Raw genomic sequence first — 14,783 nt, forward strand, 5'->3', positions numbered from 1 at the left:
ATTAAGCACCTAACACAAATAGTCACTTCTTAAATTCCCACTGGGCCCCAATCTGCATCTGTAGGTGCCTAAACACCTTTGTAACTCTGGTCCTTAGTGACTGAGAGTCATTAACGCCTGGTAGCTGTTTGTTGGCCTGTGGGAAGTGAGTTTGTTGGGCCTCAGCCCTGGTGCCCATTTCGTAAAGCCGCTGCCAGAGCTGGAACTGACTGAAGGCTTTGATGGCTGTCACAACAGAGAGACATTAAGTCCCAACTGGGCCGTGAAGACCGAGCTGTCCTCATGCCTACAGGGCAGGTTTGAGGCCTGTAAGTTGGGGAGTATCATGGGGAATGTTGCATTCGTAGATTTCAACCTCCCAGACTGTCCACTTTCATGAGCCCTAACTTCACTGTGAACATAAATTACTGACCCTGCCAGTCTAGGAACTGGCATGTCCTACATCAGCATCCTTACTGTCTGCAGGGGACTCAAGGGAGTAAAACCTTTCGCCTGATTCCTGTGTCCTCTTTCCCCAGCTCCATGTGGTGGCCATCTGACTTCTCCGAGTGGAATGATCCTGTCCCCGGGCTGGCCTGGCTTCTACAAGGACTCTCTGAACTGTGTGTGGGTGATAGAGGCGCAGCCGGGATATCCCATCAAAATTACATTTGACAGGTGGTCATTGAGGATAAAAAATAGCGTGGCTTCTATTAACTAGTTCTGCCTGTGTGTCTGATCCTGTGCTCACTGAAGTCAGTGGAAAGATTCCCACTGACTTCAGACAGATCCTTCGTCATCCTTTATATCCAGCACTACAAAGTAGCACTTATGAGCTTTCTGTTATAGTCAGGTGATGTATTTTGCACATTTTTTCAAAAATTTGCATAACGATCAGGTATTTTTGTCAGGTTTCAGAGTAGCAGCCATGTTAGTCTGTATTCGCAAAAAGAAAAGGTGGACTTGTGGCACCTTAGAGACTAACCAATTTATTTGAGCATAAGCTTTCGTGAGCTACAGCTCACTTCATCGGATGCATTCAGTGGACTTTTTTTTTTTGTGATATTTTTCCCGTCATTCAACCAACTCTACAGCTGGTAATCTCTTCCCCCACCCCACTTTCCTCTGAAAATGTGAAATTTTGAAATTGAAATAAATGAATAAATCAGGAAAGGGTTTTTTTGTTGTTTTTTTTAAGGAAATATTTTCCCTTTTTTCAATCAGCTCTCCTTTCTGTCTACGAACAAAACTACGAATTGACTGGGGTTTGGCCCGCTGAGTGCATATATGTCTGGGATTATAGAATTGATACCTATAGTGGCTGCTGCTTCTCACAGTCATTCTGATAATCATGCTTCTGTATATTACGATTATTATTTCTATTACAATAGCACTTGGAAGCCCTACTGGGCTATGCACCGCACATACACCTAGCAGGAGTCACTCCTTGGCCCAAAGAGCTTACACAGGACAGAGCAAAGATGGGAGAGGAAAGAAAGGTGCAGAGAAAGACAAGAAAGAACTGATTCATTCCAGATGACACAATGGCTCTGTGGTAGACTCAGGAATTGAGCCATTTCTCTTGAATTCCAGCACAGTGCTCAGTCCACTGAGCCACACCATCTCTTTAAATCAACACAACAAAGTGCATGTCACATAGTAAGAGACAGTTCCTGCCACAACAAGTGTAGGGCCAGATTTTTAAAGGCCTAATGAAATTTTCAAAAGTATCTTGGGGCCTAAAACTCACTGACTTCAATGGATGTTAAGTGCCTAGTTGCCTAAATACCTTTAAAAATCGGGCCCTTAGCTTCTAGATAGACAAGACAGACAAAAGGTGAGCAAGGAAATGACTTGCTCTAGGTCACACAGCCGGCCAGTGGTAGAAACATGAATTTTGCTCAGGACTCCTAGTCCAGTCTCCTGTGCACTGGACCACGTTGCCTCTCTGTTATTAGTCTTTTCAGAATTATAACATGGAAGATGCCAATTTCTTTATGTCCCTGGCAGGTTTAAGACTGAGGTGAATTACGACACCCTGGAAGTGCGAGACGGCAAGTCCTATTCCTCCCCGCTGATAGGGATCTATGATGGGACTCAAGTGCCCCAGTTCCTCATTAGCACCAGCAACTACCTCTACCTCCTCTTCTCTACTGACAAAAGCCACTCCGACATTGGGTTTCAGATCCGATATGAAAGTAAGTGTACTATCTAGCAGCACAAGGGACTCAATCAAAGGCCCATTGGAGCTACTTCTCCATTCTGCCATGCAGTTAGCGCTGTTACTCCTAAGTGTTTTGAGGACCTCAAGCTATTGCAATCTGCAAACCCAACCGCCTGCTGCTCCCTGTTTAAATTGAGAGGGATCCAGCTGAAGCCCTTCCACTAGGTGCAGCACCAGTCATTGTCCTGGGAAGTTCAAGGGCAATCTTCAGCCCTGCTGCAGCTGCTGTCAGAACTTTGGTGGAGATAGCCCTGACCCCCACCAATCCTTGGTATCCCGCCCCACCCTTTCACTGCCACTCCTGAACAGCTGAGTGACACCAAACTTGCCCATTCCAGGCAGTGAACACCATGTTGTCTGAGTGCTTCCCAGCCCAGGGATGATCCGGGTCTGGGGAGCAGAACTGGGGCCAGCCCAGGTCTTGTGCACATTTCTCAGATAACACAGGAGTGATTTAAAAGTTCATGATAAAATTCCTCCTCCTTGTGCAGCCGCCTTCTGGTTGCTCCCGTTAAATCTCTGATGGTTTCTTTGCTGCAGCTGTGAAGCTCCAGTCAGACCATTGTTTGGACCCTGGGATCCCCGTAAATGGACAGCGACATGGGAACGATTTCTATGTGGGAGCTCTGGTGACATTCAGCTGTGATTCAGGCTACACCCTGAGTGACGGAGAGGCCCTGGAGTGTGAGCCCAACTTCCAGTGGAGCAGGCCTCTGCCCAGCTGTGAGGGTAAGGGTTTTGGAAAAGAACATCTGGAGGAGGGGAACCCAAGGGTGGTGAATTCTCAGAGTCCTGTGTCGGGCTGATGTGAATCACATGGCTGAAGCACAAGGCACTACAAGCTGGTCTTTATGTACAATCAATACGATTAAAACTCTGCAGTGACTGGAATGCCACAGTACCTCGGGTATCCAGGGCAATGATCGTGATGCTGTGTGTCTCCAGTTTTCACTGACGCTACCACAGTACCAGAGGGGCCCGGAGTAGGGGTTGTTGAGTTTTAACAGCACCTACTCTGTGAATCTTATTTGTGATTTCACAAGCAGAGTTTCCCCGGGAGGGAGGCATGTTGGTGTTCACCAAGAATAAATATCCTTCTGAATGTCTGTGGTTTGTTGGAGGGGCTGGTGGTGATGGGTTTTAGGGTGAATTTAGTTTGCATCAGAGGTGTCCAATTTACAGATCTGGACAACAAAGGTCTCTGTTGTAACTTTTCTGTGTATCAGCAGCAGAACGCTTTCCCCCATATTGCCCCCTGAGTGTGCACCCGGTCTGATCTGGGACAGTTTCTTTGCGAGCAAACAGGTTGTTGAATCCCCACGGCCCATTCAATCCTTGGCCATTGGGCCATTGGCTCTGGCATTCTGTCTCTGGCAATGCCCAGAGTGCAGGTGATGCAAGAAAATGAAGGCACGTGTAATGCAATTGGCCACAGTGCAAAGCTATGCATAGGGAATGGGGAGGGTTATTTTCCCTGACCTGTGCAATAATCAAGTGTATGCCCTGATGCAGGTGTTTAGATTAGCCGTAACTATGGGTACTATCGCTGGTCATAAAATTAGTCATCCATTGTAGCTAGCATGGGTCCCCTCCTTCAGTGGGTGCCATAGGCTGACTGCTACATGCCACATAGAGAAGTATTTCCTTTGTACGTTCTAAATGTACTTAGTGTGGATTTCATCACATTTTCCCCAAGGGGAAGGGAAGAAGAGCCTTTTCTGTCCTAAATACCCCTGCCTAGTTCTCTCTAGCTCGTCTCCTTTTTCACAGTCACTCCATTGGCTTGTCTGATTTTAGCATGTTTGATTTTTGCAGCTCTTTGTGGAGGTTACATCCGCGGCTCCAGCAGCACCATCTTATCCCCAGGCTTTCCTGATTTCTACCCCAATAACTTGAACTGCACCTGGGTGATAGAAACTTCTCACGGCAAAGGTGAGAAACCTTTAGATTAGGGTGGTTTGGAAAAGAGGCAATGCTGCGGGATAGTGGGGGGACAGCATCCATGTAAAGATGATGGTTGGCTAGCAGAAGAGACAAGGGCGACCCAAAAGTAGCCAGCATGTGTTGGTATCTCTCTCCTTTGTTTCCCGTCAGTCCTCGCAAAAGTGATATGGGAATGACCCTGAGGGTTGGGTAATACAACCAAGGCTTTCTCAGAAGCACCTTGTCTTTCCTCTGGAATGGGGAGAGGTGGCATAATAACATAGGTAGGTGGACCCAAACCCTCACATTCAAGCTCTGCAAGCTTTGGTGAAGTCCCACTCCATAAGTAGACCTTACCTCTGGTACTGGTCTCCCATATGGCCTGAAGCAGAATGCCATATCTGAACAGATCCTCATTATAGAGGGCCCTGGGTCCAGCTCCTTTTTGCTGAACTGAACTCCTCAGGTCCATCTGTTTAAGGAAGTGAAATCATTCTCAGTGGCCTTGCGGCACATCCTAGCAGACCCATGTCTGCTCAGAAGTGATATCGCCATTCCAGAAGAGACAGCAATGATGTCTGGTGGTCACAAGAGAGGACTGGAAGTCAGGACTCCTGGGTTCCACTACCAGCTCTGCCACTGAATCATTGCATGACCTTGGGCAAATCAGTCCGATTCTCTGTGCTCCTGCTACCCAACCTGTCAATCTAGAGCGAAAAACCAAAGCCACCTTTTGAAAGCATGTCAGGATCCTCAGATGAAAACCACTGCATGCATACAAAGTATTATCGTGGTCTGACTGCTTAATACTCGGTCATTCCATCATGTATGTTCACTCTTCTGCCTCTTATTGACATGGAGGCCAGGAGTCAGGCCCCCCGGGTGCCTGGCTCCAGTGTGCAAGGAGCTACCTCCAAGCCTAGGTTTACTTTATGAGAGCGTCTTACTGGAAATTAGATTAGATTTGATACCCATGCTGCTCTGGCTCACTAGGAAGTTTCTTCCTAAACCAACCTGGATTAAGGGTTGGGGGGGAAGGTTTATATCCCTTATATAACCATGTCCCTCTGTTCATACCAGGTAGCAGCCCGTGAGAGCTAGCATTAGCCAATTTTGCAAGACCCATTTTTATTAAAGCATATAAACGTGTCAGTGAAAAGCACAGGGCATTTCGGGAGCCTTCATGTGGCGTGAAAAGTCTCCCGTTGAGCAATGCCAATCCACTCTTCATTAATCCACTCTGCCCTGGATTCAGCTCTTCTGATGAGAGACGTTGCATTATCCTGTTGCTAAGCTACTGCACAACACAGAGACCTGACACCCTCTCGTAAGAGGTAATGCAGACGGTGGATGTGCTCCCGACCCCCAAAGAAAAGAATATCTCTTGCCCAAGATAAGCTGCATTTTCAAACTGTGGGGCTGTGTCTATACTAATCTTTCGTTTTGTAAATTCTCCTAAAGTGACCTGCCATTGCTACAGCCGGTTCAGCAATGCACGCGGGAGCCTGAGCTCTTTGGAAAATCTGGCTCACGGTTAAAATTCGCGTACCCCCCCAGCACTGTGTCCACAATAGTATCTGACCACAGATGGGAAAATATAAAGTGTAAAAACAGCCTATGGGCCAGAGGGAAGAGAGACTGTGCTACTATGTATGTGTTGGGTTGTCTTTTTATTCCCCTTTTTCCCTTGCTAGGATCCTTCCTCCAATGCTAATTACCAGCAACCTGCTGGAAATAAATACCAGCGAGCAGAGAATCTCTCTCCTTGCCCCAGCAGGCTGTCTGCATTCAAAGGCACTTTGCTTGTCAGGGTTTGACTCAGCAGTTTGGGACTCTGCCCATGTGCCTCGCTGAGTCACCCTTCCTGTATTTCTGCAGCACCCTGGATTAGGCATGCAGGGGCCATGCTGCTGTGTTAGTGGGGGAAATCGGGAGAACATGAAACCAAATTAGAGTTGGGTGGGAAAGGAGAAGATACAACAGAGGACATAACCCAATTATAAGAAGTTGGCACCAAGCCACCTTTTATGTCAGCCAGTCCACTCCCTCATTGTTCCTGGAGTTCAGACAAGCCGCATTTATTTACCGACACAAGGAAAGGGGAGCGTGCCTGAAGTTTTCCTTTTATCTAATGATTTTGTGAACGGCAACAGAAAGTAGCCAGAGGCCGGACTGTGATGTGCTGTATATACATTCTGTTTCTATTGAAGCTGTGCACAATTTCTTAATGATCTGTTTTTGCTAGGCTTTACTGCATTAAATTGCAGAATAAGGCATTACACGGAGATCTCCCAGCCCTGTTCAGCAACCTCTCTCTTACCTACAGTAAGAAGCAATGGAGCTGATTGATCCCAGGTGAAAGTAACAGAGATTGAGATGGGATGAATTTGGGTTGGTGGGAAGTGAAGAGGCTTGCAGAAATTGGGGCAAATTCTGCTCCTAGTTATTCCAATGTAGCCTCACTGACTTCAGTACCACCACCCCCTTATTGCAGAATGCTGTCTGTTGTTACATCCTCGTCTCTGAACATCTGTTCTCTAACATTGCGGTTGAATTTGGTGCTCATTAAAGGCAGAATGCTAACCGCTCTGGTGTGACCAGCATTGCCAAAAGGCATGCGATGAGTTCCCCTTTGCAACACTCACTTATTGACCAATGCCAGCTTAATTTGGACTTGCAGCACCCCATGCTATTCCAGTTTCAGGCTGCTCAGAGCTCTACTGAAGCATCTCCATTCAGAATCGCGCCTTACTGTTCTAGTCCTGGGCTCACAACACAGCTTTTAAAGCATACCTCAGTCCATACCTCACTCCAGAACTGAGCTTCCTCACAGCTCTGCCAATGCACCCCAGCCCAGACCTGCAGCATCGTCTTGCTGTTCCAGGCTTTGACCCCCCTCATACACAGCTCTGCCAGTGCATTTCAGTCCAGCATCATCTTCGGTACCAATATTGGGGAGCTGACATAGCTTTCATTATCCCATTGTTGGACTGGCAGCACTCGTGGCTGGGAACTGATGGAGTTTCCAGCTGCCGGGTTCTGAATCTGTTCGAGATTGTTGTGCCATCTTGCATGGGGATTGCTCACATTGGAGACACAATAAACTGTACTTGCTGGAGCTTTGCAGTGGTTCTACTTGGATATTTACTGAGTCTTTCGGGGGGTGGTCCAGCTTCTGATAAGATGCTGAAGTGAGGGATCTTTTCCTGTGTTCCATAGCGTGTTTGCCATCTCTTTGCAATTGGGCTTCCTAATTCGTGACTGACATTTTGTTGTTATTTCCATGTTGTCTTTCACAAAGCAGCTTGTGTCTGTGAGTGGGAGAGAAGTTTTCTGATGTAGGTTAGGAGGAGTTTAAGGCTGTGTGCACTGATAGCTACAGAGTGGCCAGGTCTTATACATGAGATCAGCCTGATACCCACAGGTCACAAGTCAAAATCGAGACCACATAGCAAATCCGTGGAAAGTTACCTTTCCAGTGACATACAGTCTAGAACAGCTTGCCATTTCTAACAGTGCGAGAGGACATTGTCCCGCCATTCCCACAGCACTGCCAGATTATAAAGTGTGTCCTAGTCTGCATGTTATTCTGAATGTTCCTAAATGCACGCTCCCTACTAAGCCCCATCCTTTAGATCACTGGTTTTCAACCTTTTTTTTTATTTGCGGACCCCTAAAAAATGTCAAACAGAGGTGGGGGCCCCCTTTGGAAATCTTAGATGTAGTCTGCGGCCCGCCAGGGGTCTGCAGAGCACAGGTTGAAAACCACGGCTTTGGACGTTTACTACTCCTTTCTTTATTGTCTTCAGGACTCCTTGTTTGGTTGATGGGGTGCTTCCGTAACCACCATCCATTCATGAGCTCTTCCATTCATGAGCTCTTCTTTCCCACACCTCTCCTGCTGATTTAACACTTGCAGTGGCAGCTACTTTCATCTTGAGATTCTTGCAAGGTTATTGACTTGCTTTCTGTCTCCTTCCTTGAGAGCTGACACGCGGAGCCCACTCTCGCTTTTCTCTTTTGCTCACTTGCTTTTTGTCTTTTGTTTTCTCCTGCTTTTATTCCTCTTTCCTTGGTTTTTTTTGCATTCCCTCTCTTTCCTCCTTTTTAAGGCGAAATCCCTTGTTTTGGGGTGAGGAAGGGGTTGTTGAGATCAGTTGTGAAAATCTCAAGCCAGCTCCTGCTCCCGTGGAAGTCAGTTGCAAAAGTCCCATGTTTTTTTGTGGGGCATCTCCCCAACTCTTATTGCAACAGGCCAGCTGAGCGCCCGTGTTGGCTGTCTCAGTGGAGAGAAAAGGATTTCACGGTCCAGAGAGACAGAACTGCCATCTGCTCCCTCTAAGCTGCCACTCCTAGCTCAGGGCCGTGGCACAGCACCAAGGCAGTTAGCCTTGCCCCGGTTTGTGCCAACCTCCCACAAATGTCCTCTTCAGGAGCCGTCAGTCTGGCCTCTCTCACCAGCAATAAACTCTTAATTTCATTGCCAGAGTAGTGGCTCTGGCCTCCCTCCTGCTTTGCAAGCACATTTTCCTCTTCCCCTCTCAGCTCTCCACTCTGCACGGTGCCCCCAAGGGCACAACCGTTCCCTTTCTCTCTCTGCACTCCCTGAGATTGGGTCTTTGATTCGCACTGACCCTAATGGATGATTTTTCAGTGACATATCAATCCCGCCTCCTCTCCTGTGGGGCCAGCTCACTTTCACTCAGACATTGCCTGGGGCTTACCTAGACTCTCCGTCTTCCTGCTCACATCTGCTGCAATAGCCTTGATCTTCCGATCTTTCGTAGGGGTGTTACTTTCTAGTCTGAACATCAAGGATCTCACCATCTCTGATCACTGTTTTTTTTTCCCCCACGCTACATCCTCTTTGAAACTCTCCCTCGCCCCAGGCTAAGTCCAAACTTAGCACTTCTGTCACGCCATGAAATACTATAACCCTTGTTTTATAATGCATCTTCAAACAAATTGCCCTATCTGAGCCTCTTTCATAATCCAGGTTCTACAGTTATTTTACATTGGTGCTAATGCCACCCCCACCTCAAGGGGGGGCAGAACTTGGTGGGGCCAGCGGAGATTGGCGGTGGCCCCAGGTGAATTGGGGAGGGGAGCACTTGCATGCATGCAGGCCTGGCGCCTCCCCCTCCAGAAGCTCTAGCCACTCATTGGTCAGCTGGGGGAGGAAGCAAGCTGATTGGTCCCTCACCCTCCCCTTTCATTAATTTAAACTATAGCCTGGGCCACGTGGAGTGTCTTTTTTGCTCCGTTTCACCAGCCATACATGTGAGCATCAGTGAAAAGTAACAGAGTCTTGGTGTCAAACCGGCACAATTCCCATTGTCTTCATTGTTGTTGGTCCTTCTAAAAGGCTCGCCCTTGCTTCTCCAAGGACATTCAGCATGCTGCCATGATTCCTGAAAGCCAAGGCTGTCCAAGATTGGGAGGGACAGTCTCTATACGAGGGCAGGTTGACTTCCTAAGCCCATCAGGGCTTAAAACCATCAGGAATGCACCCATGTGCCATCCCAGCCCTTCCCTGAAGATGCAGCCTCATTCTCCAGAATCTCAGTTCGCAATTTAAAAAGAAGTTGGTCTCCAGCTGTGATGGTTGCAAACAAAACTTTTAAAATGTGGCTTGAGTGTGACTGAGGCAGAGCTGAGTCTTCAAAGAGACTGGAAAAATAGCTCAGAGAAGAGTGAGCTGCCCCATGCACCTCAGTGAGGGGTTAACTCAGATGCCCAATGATAATATATATATATATATATATATATATATATATATATATATATATATATATATATGTATATATCGGGGGGAGAGTTGTCACAGATGGGTGCAATTTACAAAAGCATGGCATTTGGGAGAGGCCGACACTTAATTTTCCCCCTTCTAGTCAATTAAAATCCAAGCCTAAATTGTCCTGCAGAACTTATGGGCCCATTCTTTCCCCCCGAAGGGGAGCCAAGCCCAGGGACCTCAGCGATGCCAAGCAGCAAACACAATCATATTCTAAACATCTTCACAATGTACTGTCTCATTTGGTGACTCTGATGTGGGGGCAAGACTCATTTTGTGGGTGGAGTCTGGAAGAGTACTGCCCCCCTTTTTTCCCCTTTCCCACTCTGGCCCTGATGCCCATTTAATTATTTCTGAGCCGCTGTGTTGAGACTGCCAAACGTTATGCCAGTTGAGGCCAACTGCATTAATGATTTCCTGGCGGAGCTGGTCTGAGGAACACCAATTCTTCTGATAGGCCACAGAACAGCTCTCATATGGTAACTTTTAGTCCTTCTTCCTGCCGTGTTCTGGGTTGAAAATAACAGTTAGCTCTCATAAAGCGCCTTTTCATCTGTGGATCCCAAGCACTTTACAAAGGAGCTCAGAATCATTATCCCCATTTTACAGAAGGGAAAACCGAGTCTTAGAGCAGTGAAGGGTATTGCAACTCAGTGGCAGAGCTAGAAAGGGAACTGAAATGTTCTGACTCTCAGTCAGCTAGACCACTAAACTAGCAGTGACATACTCTGCAGCACAAATACCAATTTCATGAGTCATCTGCTCCCAGATCTTTCTGAATTTTTGCTCTGCTTATTGCATGTGAGCAATACACTCATTTTCTAAAGGAAACAGATGGGTTGTTGTAATGGCTTTTTTTAGGTGCCCAAAGGCACTAATTTACATTACAGACTAATGGGCTGTAAAATTTTAGTTTAAAAAGAGTTTAATTTTTAAGATACTTAAGTCTGAAAAAGGATTTTTTTGTTTTTAATCTCATAACTTCTGAGTGACCAAAATGATTTCTTTTCCCCCTCATTTGGTAAAAAGAAATTGGCTTTCAGGCTGACACATTTTGTGCTGCAGTAAATTTCGGACCAGAGCAAAGGTGTGGTCAGAATTGCAAATTCTTTTGAATGAGTCTGTAGTCAGCCCTGTGGCTTTAGTTATAGAGCTGTTAACAGGTTCTACCAGTAGAGGCTATGGCCTTGTCTACACTGGCACTTTACAGCGCTGCAACTGTCTCACTCAGGGGTGTGAAAAAACACTCCCCTGAGCCCTGCAAGTTTCGGCGCTGTAAAGCACCAATGTAGACAGTGCACAGCTACTCCCCTCATGTGATCTAGATGGACCTTTGGTCTGACCCAGTTTGGCTGCTCTTATGTTCTTAATATCCAGAGTGATAGTACTGAATGCCAACAGACAATCTGGAAGGGATGTTAAATCTCATGCTTCGGGGCTTTACCCAATCTTGAACTGTTAGAAATCAGGACGAGACCTAACGTGGGAACCAGATTATCCCGCATCTGCTACTGTGTGGAGTTCTTGCACCTTCCTTTGACACATCTGGTGCTGGCCGCTGTCAGAGACAGAACTAGATGGACATCAGACCTGATCCAGTCTGGCAATTCATACATTGGCAATTAGGGTTTTTTAATGAAATACCTTTGTTGTGCCACTGGGCGCTACTTATGTCACTAAAGGGGTTACAGTTCAACTGTAACTGATTAGAATCCAGATTGAGATATTCTTATACTTAATCCACCAGGAGCCCCACTGATTTCAGTGTATGGCTAGTGTAAAGCAGAAGTCAACATGAGGTCGGATATCACAGTCTGGTCCTTAAAGTTTGGAATGTGCATTGAGCTCTTTGGTTGAAAGAAGCTGTACAAAAGCCAAAGGGGTTTATTTGTTGCTTGATGTTTCTTTAGTCCGTTAACGTCATTGGATGGTTGATGTGACAAGCGCTGAGGTCTAGGAGCCCGCCTTTCCTGTCTCTACAAAAGCTGCTGCTGCCATTTCTAATTGTGTTTGAATTCCAGCCAGCTGCAGGCCTCCGTGGAAATTAGAAATAGTAGCTGTTTTTGCGAGTGTGTAGGTTTGAGGGAGATGTTAAAAAATCCATTGCTGACTCTAAATACTTAACAAATGTGGCCGGGTCAGACCCTTCCAGTTTCATTGTTCAAACTATGGAAACCTAGATTTTTAGGGGGGAAGAGGGGAGAGCTTTTCTTTCTCTGGCTGGCTTTAGTAGTTGTTGGTTCAGTTTTAATTTCTCTTTTGGCCATACGCTGTCAGGATGAGAGTGCAGAATCTTTCTTGCTCATAAGAATTGCCATACCAGATAAGACCAGGGTCTATCTAATTCAGTATCCTGTCACTCACAGGGACTAATACCACGACTTCAGGGAAAGGTGCAGGGATTTGGCATAACCTCCCCCCAGGGAAAGCATCTTCCTGACCTCTATTAGTTTTTCCGTCTTGCTCTGCAGCGTGGGGCCTGGGATCACCCGCTGTGATCATCTGGGTGTATTTCACCTCATCAGTTCACTGCTGTTGCAGGAGCCTTAGGCACTGGTGGCACCTAGGTCTCTCCTGTTCTCTGCCTGTTTCTGTCCTCTCTAAAGTAAACGCTCCCAGTCTTTTCAGTCTCCTTTTTCTTTTCTTGGGAGGCGGGTGTTGAACTGCTGTTTTGGGGAGCGGGAAGGTTAACAGGCTGCACTGGGTGTTTGGGCACTGTAGAAACACCTGTTGAGCTGGGCGTCGCTCTTCTCTTCCCCACAGGTGTGTTCTTCACCTTTCACACCTTTCATCTGGAGAGCGGCCATGACTACCTGCTCATCACCGAAAATGGCAGCTTCACCCAGCCGCTGAAACAGTTTACCGGGTCCCGCCTGCCTCCCCCCATCAGCGCCGGGCTCTTTGGGAACTTTTCCGCTCAGATCCGTTTCATCTCGGACTTCTCCATGTCCTACGAGGGATTCAACATCACCTTCTCGGGTAAGAGCAAAGACTGATTCTTGTCACGAATTGAGGGCTGGTGGGAAGGGCCAGGTTGGGTGCCTCGGAGATCAATCCTCTGCCTAGCCACATTTACGCCACTGATGCACCTAAGCCCTGAAATGAAGTGGTTCGAGGACTTCTACAGGATCCCTCTCCGCATGGTCGTTCAGTCCTGGCTGCTGTACAATTTGCAATCAGGGTGACCTGAGCCAAGATCAAACTAATGATCAAGTAGAAAAGGCCCATTCCCCTGAGCCATCTGATGATGATGATGATGAATTTTATTTGTATTACTGTAGCTCCTAGGATCCCTAGACAGGGACCAGTATCCATCCATCCAGTCTTCATTTTAAATCAGGAATTTTAAGGGATATTTTTGCTCTTTAAAATTTTATTCCATGTCTTCTGATCCATGCAAGTACAACATTAATAAAAATGTACCTGTGTAATTATATTTCTTCATTCTTGCATAGCATCAGCCAGTGGACTAAATCTGCTGAAATTAAATCCCTCTGCACTGGTATTTATCATCCCCTCCCAACTGGCTTTTTGTTTTCTCCTCTGTTCCTGGGAACCCAGTTTCCTCTCTCGTTTCCTGTGGGTTTGCCAGCCCTCCTTGCTCTAAATACCTCCATTCCCTGTGCAGCATTTCCATTCTCAGCCCAGGAAGCTGTGGCAGATGGGATGCCTTAGAAAGAGACTCCAAGCAATCTGGACTCTTTGGGGAAAGGAGCATAGCTGGTCACTCCTGTCGCCCGGCTGGTCTCCTTGTACATTGGTCCAGTGCCCTGCTCCTATGCCAAGGGCACTTCATCAAGCAGCTCATCCAGTGACCCAGCCTCTGCAGCTGGCTCTGGTTGATCTTAGAGAGAATACATGCTTTGCGAAGCCTCAGCCTTTAGACTAGCCTGATGGCATTGCTGGGAAGCTGGAACGGTACATGCTTGCTGGGCTTCCTTTGCTCAAGATGCTGTAATAAAAGAGTTGCTGGTAGAAGCCGGCACCCTGGAGCCTAGGAGGGCATTCAGGAATGCAGAGCTCTGAAACTGCCTGGGCCTGACGCTGGGCACCTCAACTTCTATTTATCTCAGTGGAGCTTGCGGGTTTCTAAGCGCTTTGCATTATTAATTATTTGTATCACAGTAGCATCTATGGACTCCAACCAAGACTGGGGTCCCATTGTGCTAGGCTGTGTATAAACACATGTAAGAGAGAGCCCCTACCCAAAAGAGCTTACAATCCGTACAAGAGGGACACAAGACAGGAAGTGAAACTGAGGCACAGAAAGGGGACGTGTCTTGCATCAGGTGACACAGTAGATCAGTGACAGAACCAAGGTCTCATGAGTCCAAGTTCAGTCCCCTACCCACCGGACCATGCCACCTTCCTCACAGGTTCAGGCCCCATGTAGTTGTACAATAGACTGGTTTCCCTAAGACCAAATTTCACATATACAAACATCTCTTCTGCCCGCAAAATATACGTGGTGCAGCTAGGTAAAGACCTAAGCAAATGCATATTTGCATATGCAGAACAGGTGAGTGCTCATGCAAATGGTCACTTGACTTGTGTAAGCTCCCTTTACAGTGTGTTAGGTGGCTGTTTTGCACTCACCAATCTGAACATGTGCCCATGGTGTCTGGCGTGTTTGCCCAGATGGCACTGCATTTTGAAAATACAGTCGGTGCTGTCTGGCTTTTCAGGATGCTCATGCATTATGGCAGGTTTCAGAGGAGCAGCCGTGTTAGTCTGTATCCACAAAAAGAAAAGCGGACTTGTGGCACCTTAGAGACTAACCAATTTATTTGAGCATAAGCTTTCATGAGCTACAGCTCACTTCATCGGATGCATTCAGTCCGATGAAGTGAGCTGAAGCGCACA

The 14,783-nt window shown here is 47.0% G+C and overlaps 1 protein-coding gene across 1 annotated transcript in view; it reads left to right on the forward strand.

Annotated features, from left to right (window-relative positions):
* CSMD2 (CUB and Sushi multiple domains 2) overlaps positions 1-14,783 on the forward strand; it is a 536,547-nt gene that overhangs the window by 341,091 nt on the left and 180,673 nt on the right. Inside the window, exons 16-20 of the mRNA XM_074934462.1 lie at positions 519-657; positions 1,990-2,177; positions 2,744-2,932; positions 4,019-4,135; positions 12,684-12,899. Coding sequence (XP_074790563.1) covers positions 519-657; positions 1,990-2,177; positions 2,744-2,932; positions 4,019-4,135; positions 12,684-12,899 — 849 coding nt within the window. The remainder of the gene's footprint in view (positions 1-518; positions 658-1,989; positions 2,178-2,743; positions 2,933-4,018; positions 4,136-12,683; positions 12,900-14,783) is intronic.

This window comes from Natator depressus, chromosome 19 (assembly GCF_965152275.1).
Source record: "Natator depressus isolate rNatDep1 chromosome 19, rNatDep2.hap1, whole genome shotgun sequence".
NCBI classification, from domain to species: domain Eukaryota; kingdom Metazoa; phylum Chordata; order Testudines; family Cheloniidae; genus Natator; species Natator depressus.